This window comes from Cottoperca gobio, chromosome 4 (assembly GCF_900634415.1).
Source record: "Cottoperca gobio chromosome 4, fCotGob3.1, whole genome shotgun sequence".
Lineage (NCBI taxonomy): Eukaryota > Metazoa > Chordata > Actinopteri > Perciformes > Bovichtidae > Cottoperca > Cottoperca gobio.
The window spans coordinates 299662-317500 of record NC_041358.1 but is presented as its reverse complement, the minus strand read 5'-3'; the positions used below and the strand labels follow the sequence as shown (position 1 = coordinate 317500).

General features: G+C 39.7%; 1 protein-coding gene across 1 annotated transcript in view; it reads left to right on the top strand.

The window, feature by feature from the left end:
* Nucleotides 1-17839, top strand: part of LOC115006911 (epidermal growth factor receptor substrate 15-like 1) — a 68838-nt gene that overhangs the window by 36619 nt on the left and 14380 nt on the right. Inside the window, exons 13-23 of the mRNA XM_029429537.1 lie at nt 507-539; nt 884-956; nt 2999-3160; nt 3308-3505; nt 4608-4772; nt 9051-9156; nt 9972-10022; nt 11521-11657; nt 11900-11963; nt 13191-13336; nt 14832-14925. Coding sequence (XP_029285397.1) covers nt 507-539; nt 884-956; nt 2999-3160; nt 3308-3505; nt 4608-4772; nt 9051-9156; nt 9972-10022; nt 11521-11657; nt 11900-11963; nt 13191-13336; nt 14832-14925 — 1229 coding nt within the window. The remainder of the gene's footprint in view (nt 1-506; nt 540-883; nt 957-2998; nt 3161-3307; nt 3506-4607; nt 4773-9050; nt 9157-9971; nt 10023-11520; nt 11658-11899; nt 11964-13190; nt 13337-14831; nt 14926-17839) is intronic.

The window sequence follows — 17839 nt, the reverse complement described above, 5'->3', positions numbered from 1 at the left end:
AATGTACCTTAGCTCGTTAGCTAAGTTCGATACGTCAATAACTTTGTTGGCAAACTACCGTAATCTGGGTCCCAAGTCGCCACTCTGTCTGTTCAGTAAAAACTCAAGCGTGTGGTCCTGTGTCTGATTGAATCATCTAGTGTTTGAGTTCTTACGAATAAAATATAAAAATCAGATATGTCGTTATGTCCGTGTTTTTAAAATCAGTTACGATTTGAAAATCTTCTAGTGTGCACCAAGCTTGACCCTGCAATATCTTCAGCTCTGTTATACTGTACATCTATGGTCCTGTTTCTGTGATAAAATGCACACTTGAAAAGGAAACATGCACAATCAAACATGGACAAGCTTCACTACACGTCTTGGCTCTGTTTCATCCTACTGCCTTATTCTTCCTACCGTCCGTCCATCCATCCAGCCACCCATCCAACCATCCACTCTTCTTTTGATGTGTGTATTTTATCAAAATTTTGTTTGTTCACCACTTATTCTCCATGCTGCGTCAGCACTCTTGCCTTTACCCAATGGAATACTCTCAGGTAAACAAACCATCTATGGATTGGTATTCTGTCTAATCTACTGTGACACACACATAATGAGTTCTGGTGGTTAGTTATGGTTCTGCCGTCTACTTGTCTTTCATAGTGGTTATCAGTAGGCTTTATATATCTTCAGATTTGCTTATTTTTATCACCTTGATGCCTGACGTCAAGATTGGTGAAGGATAGGTTTTTCTGTCGAGGTGCCCATATGAATATTATATAGTAATAATAATGTAGAAAGGTACAATAATAATAATCCAATAATTATTATTATTTCTGTTATAATTATGCTTTTGTGTTTGCCCTTGTGTGCATATGTTTTTGTGTGTCTTATGTGTCAGGGAGAAATACAGTCTGGAGCAGGACATCAGGGAGACGGAGGAGGCCATCAGACACAAGAGTGCAGAGGTGCAGGTGAGGGCAACCTGCTCACTGCTCCGCTGCAGTATCAACTCTTAGCTTTTGTTAATGTGGACTGCTTTCATTTAAATTAAATCAAATCATTACACCTTTCTTTCTTTCTTTCTTTCTTTCTTTCTTTCTTTCTGTTTCTATTTTCAAAGAAATATTTAAACAGTAATGGGCTCTCCTTGTCTTGTGTATACAAACATATACAATGTTTCTATACAGGGCCAGTGGATGCAGTGTGTATATAGTGCACTAAACGGCCTGGCTTTATCTCACCACTGGCTTTATTTTATGTGATGGACACCTAACTTTGGCACATGATACTTGATTGGCAATAAGTTGTCAAATCAAATGTATTTATACAGCCCAATATCACAAATGACACATTTGTCTCAGTGTGCTTTACAGACTGTACAGCATACGACACCCTCTGTCCTTAGACCCTCGCACCACACAAGGAAAAACTCCATAAAAGAAACCCCACAATTAAAGGGGGAAAAATGTTAGAAACCTCAGGGAGAGACTGAGGAGGGATCCCTCTCCCAGGATGCACAGATGTGCAGTAGATGTCATGTGTACATGATAAACAACATAGTACAAATACAACATCCATGTGACAGAACTGATGGTGTTAAAAAAAAAAAATGGATGAATCCAGGATGATGTCAAAAAAGCTTCCAAAAAAATATATATATGTATAAACGTGGGTGTCAGCAGGCGCAGCCACGATTCATGATCCAGACGTAAACTTTAACAATGGCAACCTGCCAGATGAGAGAAACAGAAACTCCGGTGATGATGCCCCGGATGCTGAGTTAGTAACATACATTTACATAAATGCATACAGATGGAGAGGAGAGAAGTGTCCCTCGGCGGTCTAAGTCTATAGCAGCATAACTAGGGGCTGATCAGTAGTTGGTTTATAAGGTACTATGAGAACTTTAAGATAAGCTGGAGCCTGACCATTTTGTCAGAAGAATTTAAAATTATATTCTGTATTTTACCGGGAGCCAGTGCAGAGCAGCTAATACAGGAGTATTATGATCCTGTTTCCTAGTTCTTGTCAATACACGTGCCGCTGCATTTTGGATCAACTAAAGAGTCCTAAGCGATCTTTTTGGGACAACCTGATAGTAATGAGTTGTAGTAATCCAGCCTTGTAGTAACAAATAGTTAGAAAGGACTGAAGTCAGTCCTGGAAATCTGTTTTATGTGGGAGTTAAAGGACAAATCCTGATCAAAGATAAAGCTGAGATTCCTTACGGTGGTGCTTGAGGCCAAATTAATGCCATCCAGAGTTACGTCTCGGAAGGCGTTTGGGGCCAAGTATAATAACTTCAGTTTTGTCTGTGTTTAACATCAAAAAGTTGCTAGACATCCATGTTTTTATGTCCTTAAGACATGCTTAAAGTTTATCTTAATTGGTTTTATCTGGTTTAATTGATAGATATAATTGGCTATCATCCGCATAACAATGAAAGTTTATAGAGTGGTTCCTTATAATATTGCCCAAAGGAAGCATATATAAGGTGAATAGAATAGGTCCAAGTACAGAACCTTGCAGGACTCAATGACTGACTTTGGCTGTCATGGAGGATTTATCGTTAACACGTACAAATTGAGATCGCTCAGATAAATAGGACTTGAACCAGCTTAGTGCGGTTCCTTTTATGCCAACACAATGTTCCGGTCTGTAGTAGAATGTCCTGACCCACAGTGTCGAAAGCAGCACTAAGGTCTAACAAGACAAGAACAGAGACAAGTCCTTTGTCTGATGCCATTAGAAGGTCATTGGTAACTTTCACCAGTGCCGTCTCTGTGCTATGATGAACTCTAAATCCAGATTGAAAAACCTCAAACAAACTATTATGTAAAAAAAATGCTTTCTCAAGGATTTTCCTTCCTTTCAAGATTTCTCAACTTTTGTTTTACTTTGCGGATTTGTAAGTTAAGCCACAGAGCTTTCTTCTTCTGTTTTATTATCTTCTTTTTTAGATGAGCGACAGAGTTGAGTGTTATTAGTGTTGTTTTGATTTATGTTCCCTCAGGAGATGCAGAATGACCTCGACAGAGAAACAGCCAGCCTGCAAGAGCTGGAGGCTCAGAAGCAAGATGCCCAGGACCGCCTGGAGGAGATGGACCAGCAGAAACATAAATTAGAGGACATGCTGAATGAAGTCCGGATGAAGTGCCAGGAAGAGTCTCAGATGGTGAGGAAGTACTTGGGGATGTGGGAGAAACTAAAAACAAGGCAACAGTTTACTCCCCTGTGAGGCATTGCAATAGCAAAGCTATTGCAGAATGGATTTCAAGGTCTTTTGTCGCTTGGCAGGTGTTCATCTCATTCTTTTCTCCAGATCTCAACACTCCAAAGTCAGATCCACTCCCAGGAATCAGATTTGCAGAGCCAGGAGGAAGAGCTGAGCCGGGCAAAGGCCGACCTGGGCCGGCTGCAGCAAGAGGAGAACCAGCTGGAGCAGAGCCTGGCTGCTGGCAAGATCCAACTGGAGACCATCATCAAGTCTCTGAAGGCCACGCAGGATGAGATCAACCAGGTAGGAAACAGGGTCTGTGTGCATGTGTCTGAAATTTGTCAACAGGGGGCATCATTGCACTGTATAATCTTCTTCTTTACTACCACTGAGGTCAGTGTGTGTGTGCGTGTGCGTGCGTGTGTGTGTATATGTGTGTGTGTCCTACCAGCCACTCGTATCTCACCACTCAGACACGTGTGCGTGTTTTGCGAAACAGCGTAGGAGGGAATGTGCATCCGCAAAGCAAAAATAAAAAACAAAAAACAAAGTTGTTTGTCTACAAACAATATTGCGACCCCCCTGCAGTACCTCCACGGACCCCCATTTGTGGTGCAGTGTCCTCATTCCTCAGGATAATCCACAGAACAAACAGTTAACAGTTTTCATATGGACAATTTCCTTCGGTAAATAAGTGGTTCCAATTTAAAACTTTAAGAATCTTTAAGAGGGATTGTGTTGATCATTATATTACCAAATGATTATTTAGAAGTAAATTACTGTAAAGAAAGAATTGACGGCACTGTAATGTGTAGAATATAGAGTAAGAGGCATTGATATAGTATTCAGTATTCACCTTTACACAGGTGTACATATTTGTAAGTGTGTGTGGGTATGTAAAACATATTATTTAACAAACCTTTGTGTTTGTTTTTATAAAGTTAATTTAAAAAAAAAAGTTTAATAAATAAAATACAAAATGTAAATGTTCATGTTTGTGAACACCACTTACAGAATTCCACTTGGCTCTTTTGTATGAGGCTGGAGGAAGAAATCTGACATAAATCTCAGAATCTGGACACAAAACCAAATATGGCATAGATACCATCACTTGACTCTTAAATCTATTTCAAGTGGACATCCATTTCAGCTGATGTTTGGGTCACAGTATAACGCCTCTGTTTTCAGGCTGGGAACACTGCAGTTACACTGTGTTACACCCGCTATTATCAGATGACCTATCAGTTTTGTGAGTGTGTTTATGTGCGATGAACAGGTGTTCAGAAGTAAGCTGCCCAAATTAAAGACATCCACAAGGAGCTTTCTAAAAGAAGAAGAGTCTGCAGCATAGTTTCCCATATGCCCCGCTGTCACTGAACTGTTGGTGTGTGTTTGTATACTGCAGGCTCGTAGCAAGTTGTCCCAGATTCAGGACAGCCAACAAGAAGTGTCTAAAAGTATTGAGCAGTATAACAGCACCTTGAACGGAACCCATGGAGGCAGTATGACCAACCTGGCCGATATGAGTGAAGGCTTCAGTGACAGAGAGAACGGAGGATTCCCATCCATGGTGAGAGCATCACAGTTCAGGATTTCCATTAGAAATCTCCTTTTTCCTCCCAATATGGCTGATGACACATTACAACTCTAGACAAAAGGGCCTCTAAATCAGTGGTCCCCAACCACCGGTCCGCAGACCGGTACCAGTCCGTGGGTAATTTGGTACCGGGCCGCACAGAAAGATTGAATAAAAAAATATTTTATTTTAAAAGAGGTTTTATTTTGAAAAATCACCGGATACATCTGTCTGTGCATCTATGTCTCTTAACACATGTCAAGACGTTTGTCTCAGTCAAGCTTTAATTAAGCCCACAAGCAACAATGAGTGGAAAACAAACGTCTTTAAAGAGCTTTTTTGGAAAGGGGAAAAGACCCAATGAGGAGGCATTTAAAAGACAATATCAGGAGTCCTACTTAAAATACATGTTCATCGCTACAGGTGATTCTCATGCGCCGCTCTGCATAATATACAGGCTCGCAAATGAGGCAGCGAAGCCTTCATAACGGCGGCACCCGGCATTAAAAGACAAGCCCTTGGAGTTTTGTGAAAGAAAAAAACATGAATAAGAAGGACAAATAATTACTGATGGTCACCACATCAACACATGCGAGTGCACTGAGAGCGTCATACTTAGTGACTAACTGTGTCGCTAAGAGAAGAAACCTTTTACTATTGGTGAAGAATTTATCCCCCTATATTGGACCGGCTCGTTGCAGAGACACAAGCTCAGGGCTCCCACTAATTCAGCGCCGGTCCATGAAAATATTGTCTTACATGAAACCGGTCCGTGCTGCAAAAAAGGTTGGGGACCGCTGCTCTAAATGACGTACTTTCAACAGGCTGGAATGCAGTTGAAATACAATATAAGTATTTGAGCTATCGGAAAGGAAACTAACTCTCATGCGCTTATTGGCTTTCAGCAATGGAACACATTTCCTAATTATGATTTTCCTGTAGGCTCTTCACATAAGCTTGTAAACAATAGTAATTGTGTATTAAAATAGTTTCTTTTTTTGTTAGAAATAACAAAGACCCTTCAAAACTAGCAACTTGTTTATCACCAATGGAGTAGTATTACAGAGCTAGTTTATGTTGCAGTGTGAATAGTAGGACGGTATTTTTGTAAATTGTTTTGCATATGCATGACAAATGAAGAAAAATATATTTTTTTCTCACTCCTGTTTTACACAGTCCCACAAATCTGACGTTAGAAAGATGTGTCTGAAGCTATTCAACCTTCCAAGTAGTTTTATGAAGCATACTGGCAGCTTAATATTGTTTTAGATACAAGAAGCAGTCTGTAAAACTATTTATTTCTGCCAACAGTATTAGTGTACTTACAATATAATGCTAATAACGTAAGATTTAGAAATGCAGATAAAAATAAGCTTTTATTTTGAGGGTTTCATCATGCGCTCTCTTCCTCCTCCTCTTTACCTAGGCCTATTATCTTCTAGACAAGAGATTAGCAGCATACTGCAGCATGCCAAATTCTTAGCTTGCATTTCTATAATTTCTTTTTCTCAAACCTTGGTTATAATTATATTATATATTATGGCATTTATATAGCGCTTTTACAATCTTTGTGATCACTCAAAGTGCTTTACAACACATGTCAGCATTCACCCATTCAAACACATTCACACACAGTCACACACATTCACACAGAGTCAGAGGCTCCATACAAGCTACATACACACTCTGTCTTGCCTGTTTTATCTATGTCGGTTTGACTAATTTGTTTTCCGTCTTTGTTTTAGCTGTTTTAACTTTTAAATGCACTGTAAGACTACCTTGGGTGTCCTGAAAGGCGCCTCTAAATAAAATGTATTATTATTAAGTCAGTAGGGATAACCATTCACACACACTCACACACCGTTGGCCATCGGGAGCAATTTGGGGTTCAGTATCTTGCCCAAGGACACTTCAACATGCTGACTGCAGGGGCCGGGGATCGAACCACCTCTGACCACTGGACGACCACTCTACCACCTGAGCCACAGCCGCCCATTATTATTCTCCCTGACTCTCCATTGTGTTCCCTGGAGACTGCACTGATCTAATCCCACTATTTAGCTTGGCTTCCATTCACTTTACTCATAATAACATAATTACCTTGGCTCAGTCCTTCTCACACATGGCAAACAGCTCTTGGGATCAACAGTGGAATCAGACTCAGGGTAATCTATGAAAGTGCAGATCTTCTCATGAACCATATCAAGGTATAGCCCTGCACAGGGTCAGAATGGCATGTAAAGACTCTTCTCTGTGTATTACACACACACACACACACACACACACAGGAATGTTTGAGGTTGCACTTCTGACCAAGTGGAAACTTATTTAATGATAGTTGTGAATTATTACAACTTGTGAATGTGAAGTCAATGGTGAAGTGCCTTAAACTTGCATTCTCTCTAATGACCAGCAGGGGGTAACTCCACTGATTTCAAAATAAGTCTGATTGTATAGAAGTCTATAAGAAAATGATCCTATGAAAATGACCTTTCAGTATGTTCGTCTTAGAACTTTTACCCTTTCATAGTGTTTTTTCAGTTCATGAAAGATAATTGTAACATTTTGGTCGCCTAAAATACTCTTGTTTAGTGATCAGTTGTATTCTTTCCACCCTCTCGTTTCACTACTCATTCCAAAAAAACAAGATGGCGACTGCCCAAATGCCAAATTTGCGGCTTCAAAACAGTAGTCCACAAACCAATGGGTGATGTCACGGGGACGACGATGGGTTTAGAATATCCAACAGTTTTTCAAAATTATCTAAACAACTTTGAGTCCAATTGAAAGTGAGAGCGTCTGACATGTTGCTAATAATCTCTCATTGTACAGTAAAGCTGTGGGCCAGATTTGAAATGGTGCTTGGTATACTGTATGTCATATGTGACTCCACAATACTCAACCATAATTTAACTCCACATCAGAAATAAATATTACTCCTGAAATATACTTGTATATAATATATATATGAAATATATACAATATTAGCTAATATTTTTAGGACCACAAACTGGCCTTCCAGCTGTTCAGAATGCAGCAGGTGGAGGTGGTCTTGACATGGCTGCTGTCTCTCTATTAATAAGGGTAAATGCAGCCAAAAGGTTCACAGTTAATATATTTTCAAGGAAAGAACAATACAGTTGCTGACAGTGATTCCACAGTTTACCTATTCTCAAATACAATTCAATTAATTCAATTATAATAATATAATCCAGTGATCATTGGACTGATCCCTGGTGGGGCTGAGGCAGCGTACAGAAGAGAGGTAGTGGACCTGGTGACCTGGTGTCATGACAATAATCTCTCCCTGAACGCAGAAAAGACCAAGGAGATGATTATTGATCCACGGAGGAAGAGTGTGCAGCACACACCACTGTACACAGGTGAGACTGAGGTGGACAGGGTGAAAACCTTTACATTCCTCGGAACCCACATCAGTGAGGATCTCACCTGGTCTCACAACACGCACATCAAGACAGCACACACAACACAGCACATCAAGAAATTCTAGCAGCAAGAAAATTTGGCATGTCATCCAAAATTCTCAGCAACTTCTATAGATGTACAGTTGAGAGCGTCCTTACCAGTGCCATCACAGTCTGGTACGGAAACTGCACTGCCTGGTACAGGAAGGCACTCCAGCGTGTGATAAAAACTGCACAGTACATCGCAGGAGCAGCCTTCCTCTCACTACAGGACATTTACACCACCAGGGAGTCTGAAATCCAGGACCACGAGACTGACAAACAGTTTATAACCAAAGGCCATCAGGCTTGTGAACATGCTTTATTTTTAGAGTATGTATATCTCTTATTACTCTTAGTTCTAATTTGATCTTTTTGGCTGTTGTTGGACTAGCAAAGTAAGATTTTCATTGTACGATATTACTGTCTGTTTAACTGCATATGACAATAAATATCTTGAATATAATTATTGCTCAGTTTTTCTTTAAGCTAAAAGTAATGCAGTCTCATACAACACTTCTGCAATAAATCCTACCTAACCTTCATGAATGTTATGTTTTAGTGAGGTCTTGTTTCAACTGTATACTGTCAATTTGCATGCATATTCAATAAGAAGGAAACTGTGACTAAATGGACATGCAAAGTGGGACTCCTGGTGTGCCTTTTGATAACGCACATGTGTTTGAGGCCTAAAAAAAATGCAAGGCACAGAAGCCTCAGGGAATATTTCCCAGTGTGTATGCATTGTTATCATTACTGAGATATATGCTAAGACTGTGTACTATTCTTCTCTTTCTCCTTACCATAGGAGGATCCATTCAAAGGGAAGCCACCTGTGTTCAACAGCCAGCCTCAGGAGCTTCACACAGATCCCTTCCACTCTGAAGACCCCTTCAAAACAGACCCGTTCAAAGGTTATCATCCCCTTTACTTGCTCTATAACTAATCTTCTCTTCCTCCTCTCCATCATATAGCTCAACAGTTAGGTGTCAGAAGTAATAAATTCCATTCATATTCTGAATAGAAGATTTAGCCATAATGTTTTAACCGTCCTATGAGATTGTGAAACAAAGGTAAAACAGACAAAGGTCTGTATGATGTCAACCTGGTTTTAAGAAAACCAAGGTTTTTTGTGATGTCATGGAGAAGTACTACACTATCCAAATCCTAAAGTGTAACAGCAACGTCTCTGATTGGTGAAGCTTGCTGTTACCATGTAAATGTTTACAGCAGCCACAGTTACTGAGGGTGTGTCTACAGTGTCAGTGTGACCAACATTGCGGCTCGTTAACTTTATTTTATATTACAAAAATATTCAACAAAATGTGTTTCTGAAAACATTTGAAGTGGGAAATAAGCCACGCAGTTGCTGAATCTGTCTTCATTTTAGATTGAGAACGGTTAGTTTAGAAGTTTTTCAGGAGTGTCCAGTCACCATTTACTGCAATGGTTTATGGGACTCTTCAAATGATTTAGTCTTGTACCTTTGCTTTCTTTTTTGTTTTACAATTTTTTTTGGTTCCTCCGAATCCAATTTTTTTATTGTCTCATAGTTGGTTGGCTTGTTTTCCATGCTTAAAACTCTTTCTGAAACTTCAATAGAATGAATCAAGGGAAAATTCACTTCCAGAATCTTGGCCGGTTATATTGTTTTTAGCTTGAGTTGCTCTCTGACTGCCTTCTATGTCTTCCTCTTTGTTTTCCTCCTGCTCTTCGCATTCTCCTGTAGGTGACCCTTTCCAAAATGACCCTTTTGCAAAGCAGCCATCGACATCAACAGGTATTTACTTGGGGGAAAAAGAGCTCCGTTTTTATTGCCTTAACATCCGGTCACACCAGCTGTTAATTTAGCAAAATTCACAACAAAATCTGTTCATTTTAATGGAATCGTTTCAGTTCACTCTCTGCGCCAAAGTAAAGATAGTAAATTGACCTATATTTGATTATATTGTCAATATAATCCTAAACCAAATATCAATATCGTTACTAAAATATGTTTTTATAAAGAACCCCCCTGCCCTTTGAGTTTTCTAAATCATAGCTCACATGTTTTGGATTGTGACAGTAATAAGAATAATTGATAAAGATAATACAATATATATTATTATACTTTTATGGTTTATGATAATATTTTTTTGATAAATGTAATTATTTCTTTAACCCAAGAAAACTAACCTATTCAAACTGGTGTTGTACTGTTTTTGAGGGTTAAGGTGTCTTAACCCTCAAATTACAGTCTCACACGTCCATGGGTGGCCTATGCTTCTGATGGCCCTCTACATGTGTGAAGCAGCAGTAGAGCAACTGTGACTTCTCTCACACTTCCCTCTTCAGCGATATTGTGAATTTTCACTTATCTGTGAGGTAGATGGAGACCAGTGATAGAAATCACCTTTTTCACACAGCAGTGAAACCATCCATTTTTCAGTTTTTCTTTTTTTGATCTTTTAGTGTAACTCCCGTCATACATCTCATTTTCCTAGTAATCCAAAGCATATATCCATTTTGACGGCACACATTTAATCCAGCAGAATATTTCTGTCAGACCTTACTGAAATCTGATGCTGGGGGTTTTCAAGGAGAAAGCACTGACTGATATCTCTTGCCTGGGTTCATGTCCTATTTTTTAATTTTTAATTTAGCCTTTATTTATACAGGTAAAATCTCATTGAGACACAGGGTCTCATTCTCAAGAGAGACCTGATCAGATGGTAACAGTACCATACAAGTTACAGACAGAAAGGGCACTAAACACTAAGGCACTATAGAGTATAGAGTCATAATCCTCTATTAAATTCCATAGAAGAGCACTGACTGAAAGTTGTTATGATTGCAATACTGCATTACATAAACAGCCAAATATTGTAAATATTAGATTAGATATTAAATTATATATCAACTGAGTAATTAAACCACTTAGTTTTAGTTAATCAAACAAGCCATCTCAGATATAAATAGCAGTGTGGATGTACCAGTTGACCCTGAAATGACCTGTTAACTATAGTGGTACCTACTCCCTTGGTCAGAGACTTTCCAGGAAATTACCTCCTGTTCATTAAAGATTCTCAATACAGAATTCATTGCATATCTATGATTGAGGGATTGCCTCCACACGGCTCTCAACATAGTGACGGCTGAGTCGGTGGCTAATGGTGCAAAAAACGAAAACAGTGTTGACCTAAGGGGGAACTGAAGGGTAGGAGTAATGTTTTGGGAATCTGTCTTTTGAATTTGCTGAGCAATTTAATAGCTGGGGTTGTCCATCATTTCTGCTGCAGATCCTTTTGGAGGAGACCCATTCAAAGAGACTGATCCATTCAAGGCTTCGTCAGAAGATTTCTTTAAGAAGACCACAAAGATGGATCCCTTCTCCACACCAGACCCCTTCAGTAAAAGTGCCACATTACCTTCCAAGGTACTTGTTCAAGAATGAAGGCCAGAACATGGAGATTTAATTTATATAATTATATAAAATCCCAAGAGTGGCACATATTGTAAGCCAACAATAAGCAGTTTGGATTTTACTTTGGATGGATGTTTGCTATGCTAGTGCCTATGCTGCAGTTAACTCAAACAGTACAAACAAGGAAAAACTTTACCATTCTTATTTCTGAAATACCATTATTCATATATTCACTCTTCTTATGCTCTCTGCAGCAAACCAGTCACTTCACAAGCAATGACCCATTCTCTTCAAACCACCCAAAACCAAAAGGCCCAGGTATGGTTAACATCTTTATTCCCAACATCTGCATTGTCTGTGGACATCATGTATTTTCTTTTAAATACAAAAATGAAAGGAATCTGTCTTTGTGCTCTCTAATATTGCCATAAAACAGTCTTGCTCATCAATGTGCAACATTGTCTACAGTGGCACAACGCAAGCATGGATATTAAAAGGACAGTGACCTTAGCATAACTTTGTACAACAGTTTAGAAGACTAGACAAATTGGTAGACAGATTTCCCAAACTTATTTTGCCTTTAGATTGGAGTCACTTCTACATTGTCTTTCAGGCAGTGGTTCAGTTTTTTTGGTGGCATAACTCTTGAATTAATGAATACATCTGGAACTCTTTCAGTGTGCTTTTTGTTCACTTCAGCAGAAGAAAAGCTCTCTTATTTCCTCCAAGGTATTAATATAGTCCATACAAACACATACACAATGTAGGTCAGCTTGAATGCCTCAGATTGGATAGAGTGACCCACTTAAGTAGGTTCCCAAGGTGTGGACTTTGTTCTCCAATGCAGGTGACATTAGATTTTGTAGGTTTGGTCTGTCCCAAAATGTAGTGAAAGTCTACTGAGCACAATACAAGGCTCACAATCAACTGCAGATTTTGCTTTGTTCCCTAGGACCTGTGATCCCTCTTCAGACTTAATACTTAAGTATACTTAAGATTTAAACCAGTTAACTACACACCCAATAACCTCCACGTTATTAGATAGAAGCTAATTATTTACTAGAACAAATGTCTTTTGAGGGTCAAGTAGAACTATACAGTGCCTGTAAGTGCCTACTTACCATGAAGGTGAACAAGCGCCGGCTCTGTGGAATATGATTTTCTGAACCCAGTTTGGTTTTTGTAAAGAATGTTGTGTTAATTTAAATCCGCACTGAGCTGGTCATCTGAACCCCCTCTTGAGATATCTGATACACCAGGACCAGGTGACAGAGGATGTTAAATCGCCACCTTACTTTTTCTTTAGTTGTTATGCTAGGGAACAACCCTCGCCTGATTTAAATACACTGGGAACAGTAACCTGACTGAGTCTTTTATTTATTTGATGTGCAAAGTGCAAATTAGAAACGTGTAATTTGTGGTGATGTTGTATTGGATTGCATTACAAGTGCAAGTGCTCTCAACAATACTGAATATTTTAAGTAAGCTAGTTATTAAATTAAAATGTGGTTGTTAATATAATTTCATTATGACTGTATTTTTCAGACCTGTTTGGCACATTGGACCCGTTTGGCAGCAGTTCGTTCAACAGCAGCAGTAACAGCTCTGCTGGATTTGCAGACTTCAGTCTCATGTCGAAGCCCAAAGACCCTTTTGAAGGGAGGGCCAGCTGGCTGCCAGACTACCAGAAGGTACCAGAGGGAGGGGTATCGTTTTATCAGTACTACTACACTTATCGATACTCCTTATCGGTTCAGTTCTTTATCGATACTCTTATTTGTTATTTTGTATTACTAAATAATTGCTTTTTAATATATTATTTAAAAAAAACAAAATCGGAACAGGATTAGAATTAGAATTTATTGAGACAGTCCTCTCTTCTGTCTATTTATATAAATGTCCTTCCCACTTCCCCAATTACACACTAATTCACTGAAATTCCAGATGTTCCACTTTTTCACCAGAACACAGCATGCATTGGTGGATCTGTGTTAAACTCGATGGAGCTGGAGTCATGACAATTGTTACAATAATAAACTAAGCTAAACAGCTGGACTACAAACTGTTTTTGTTTTAGCTATTAGCCCAGCTAGCGTGCTTTGCTTGTGTTAACATAGCAGCGGTGGATGAGAGACTGAGGGCAGGGCTTGTTGAACCGATGTATTACTGGAGTATTGGATTTTTACTTGTGAAAGTTTTATTGCATTTAAAGTATCAAGCGTAGTTGTCATCACCTCGAATAATCTCAGAGTCATCTTCACTTCACCTGGTTCACCTCACTGTTTCCACCGCAGCCACTCTGCTGCTGTTCGCTGACTTCACTACGTGCTTGTGTGTGTGTGTGGAGGAGCTCAGCCCTGGCACAGATTACTGTATATTATAAAACGGACATGTCAAATCAAGCAATCTGACAAAGACTTGGTACACTGTTCTAAACAAGTCACCACGCAATACAAGTGTTGATTTACATACCGTCTTGCTTCCATTTTAATTAAATCCGCTGTGTGTGTATTCGCTCAGAACAAAGGCGCTGTTTCGCGGGCTTCCGGGAGGGCCGTAAATGAGGTTACCGTAATGAATCGATATATGCTGTAAAGCGCAGAGTCTCAGCTTTCAGAAACCGTTGAAATCTTTTCGATTGCGCAAACTATGACATACTTACGGTAATCCAAAACTTTGCTTGCAATCGCCGACACATTCGGTGTTAAAGGGAAACAAATGTACAAAGCTTTACTCTGGAGGAGTGAATCGATCAGTGCCTATCTCCAGAGAAAAAAGCCGACATGCAGAGCTACGTGAAGAGCAGGTAGACCAAATAATCGATCAACGTTGTCTGTCTAATATGTTCACTTGCTGTTAGTGTTGTTGCATAGCAACCACCTCGCACTATGTTTTGTGCAGAAGGCAACGGAGGGACTATTTTATTTTGAACATCATTATTTAATAATAAAAACTATTTAAATTGGAGTGTGTATTTTTCTTTCATATTGCCACACTTGGTAACCGTTTTATAAAAGCTTCACTTCAGACTGTGATATATGCTCATTATATCACAGTTAAGGGGGTTGTACCACGCCCCTTAACTGTGATATAATGAGCATATACCACGGCCTGTCGTGAGCTATTGCTTAAGTATATTGAAATTACAGCTGAGTGCTAATGGTACCACATGTTCTTTCTTTCCAGTCAGTGTTTGTGGACGACCCATTCAGCAGGAAGAATGACACGCCAGCTCTTCCTCTGAAGAAAAGTGTTCCCCCAAGGCCCAAACCACCCAGTGGTGAGTGTAGGATATGTTTTTAAAAAAGAAAGTTTAATATTAAATGAGGGGTTTGACTTTTACTCTATTGTGTTGTTGTGTGTACCTTTTGTAAAAATTGCACAGAAAACTCCACTATGATAATTTGAAGATTTGAGGAAGAATGAAGAAGTCTCTGTGAAAACATACATTGTCTGTCCGAGGCTAATGGAACAGAGGCTAGCTTAAAAAGGAAGTGTGACTTGTGGGCTTCAGATGAAACCTGGGTGTTTAGTGTGATCACACATCACATCACCACATCACCATAATGCCCATAATCATCACCCTGCTAGGTTTTACATGCATGCTGAAGAATGAAAATGAAGGAGGTATGTGTATGTGTTCATGTTCATGGACTGTGAGCAAAAAATATACAAACAATAAATGGAATTACACTGACTAAAAATATAAACGCAACACTTTTGTTTTTGCTCCCATTTTTCATGAGCTGAAATCCAAGATCTAAGATTTCTATGTACACAAAAGGCCTATGTCTCTCAAATATTGTTCACAGATGTGTTTAAATCTGTGTTAGTGAGCACTTCCATCCACCTCACAGGTGTGGCATATCAAGATGCTGATTAGACAGCATGATTACTGCACAGGTGTGCCTTAGGCTGGTCACAATAAAAGGCCTCTCTAACATGTGCAGTTTATCACACAGGGAGCGTGCAATTGGCATGCTGACTGCAGGAATGTCCAGCAGAGCTGTTGCCCGTGAATTCAATATTAATTTCTCCATAAGCCGTCTCCAAAGTGTTACTGTCGTACAGAGCGGACACAGGCGCAGAACACAGACAAATGGAATTCTGTGAGGTGGAGAGGTGTTCTCTTCACGGATGAATCCCTGTTTTCACTGTACAGGTCAGATGGCAGACAGCGTGTATGGCGTCATGTAGGTGAGCGGTTTGCAGATGTTGTGAATCGAGTGGGCCATGGTGGCGGTGGGGTTATGGAATGGGCAGGCATATGTTATGGACAATGAACACAGGTGCATTTTATTGATGGCATTTTGAATGCACAGAGATACCGTGACGAATTCCTGAGGCCCATTGTTGTGCCATTCATACACTACCATCACCTCATGTTGCAGCATGATGATGCACGGCCCCATGTTGCAAAGATCTGTACACAATTCCTGGAAGCTGAAAACATCCCAGTTCTTCCATTGCCTGTATACTCACCGGATATGTCACCATTGAGGATGTTTGGGGTGCTCTGGATCGGCCTATACGACATCGTGTTCCAGTTCCTGCCAATATCCAGCAACTTCACAGCCATTGAAGAGGAGTGGACCAACATTCCACAGGCCACAACCAACAACCTGATCAACTCTATGTGAAAGAGGTGTGTCGCACAGATGCTTTTGAGGAAAAACCTACCAAAATCTCAGTGTTCACATTAGCAAAGAACTGGCAGTAGGTGAAACTGCTTTGTGTTATAACAATTAAAACAGAAATCTCCTAAAAGAGGTTCAACTGTTTATTACAAATGGAAGAATTTAGATTCCTGAACTGTGTGGAAATTGTGGTTAAATACATTTGACATAGCCTATGGTCTGAAAGAAGCTGGCAGTTGTTGGCAGGGTGGTTTATTACTGTTAGTTACTGTGTGGTACTTTGTGGTTTGAATCTGTATGGCTGAATGCAGGGTTTATGCAGGGAATGTATCGGCGTGTAGGTGTTTTTCTTTGTATTTATTTTTTCTTTCATATTCTTCTCAGCATTCTACTTATGGCTGTATGTATTTACATGTAATGCACAATGAGATTAAATGTGCTATAGAAATAGAAATACCCAGCTCTAACTAATGTGCAGATATTTACAGAGGTGTGTGAAATGAATTTAACCTGAATGTTGAGGAAAATAAACAATTTTCAGTTCCAGAAAACACAACAAATATAATCTGCAGCGTAATCACTGACCATGTGCCTTTGTGTTTGTTCTAGCTCTGTTTTGGGTGTTGCTCTAGACCCAGTGATACTCGATAGTGTATCTTTCCCTCCTTCACTAGTGTTTGTTACAATCATAGAGGTGTGCATAATATTGATGTGTTAATTACTGGACGATGTATCCAAATATGGCAGATTTTCCAATTCCATACTGCACTCTAATAGAGTATGTGCAGTATACTTTTTGAGCAGTTTGTACACTGAGCAGCACTTCCATTTCCGTAGCGCATTGTATTGTGGGACGGTAATGTACACTCAAAAACACACTACAGACTAAAACTCAGCCTAAAATTAGATTAGTATTAGTGTAGAATTTAGACACCGCTCAAGAAATGTTCTCTAACATCCCACTAGCCCATAACCCATGAGACACAGTGTTTTTGTATGACTCCAGCTGCTGGCCCACAATAAAGACAGCAATGAATAATTATAGATAATTAAAAGATATAGGGAAAATGTTGGATGTAATGCTTCGGATTGTGGTGCTTCCAAAAGGTCTTAATGAATAGATGTCATTATGAGAAAGCATGTGTTAGGAAACAAGTGTTTTTGGGACAGCAAAACACTGTCCCTTGGAACTAGGTGTTCACATTGCAGGGGGGGGGCACGGCATGGCTTGAGCCCTGCTAGCATAACATGGACAAGTTTGTGACTGCTCCCAGTGGGGGCTCAAACATATTCTTATCTACAAAACGGGGGCCCTGCAGAAAATGTTTGGGAACCACTGGAGTAAACCATGATTACCCAGAATCCCCTTCTGTATGTTCAGCCTAAACTGTGGCCACACTTGCTGCTATGACACTATCCCACATGCCTGTTGACTCAGTGGTGGTAGAATTTAACTAGAGAGAAGTCTGTTACAGCCTACATCTGTTCAACAAGAACAAGCAGACTCCATCATCTCCACTGTTCACTCTGCACCGACTAATGCTAAAATTCACATTA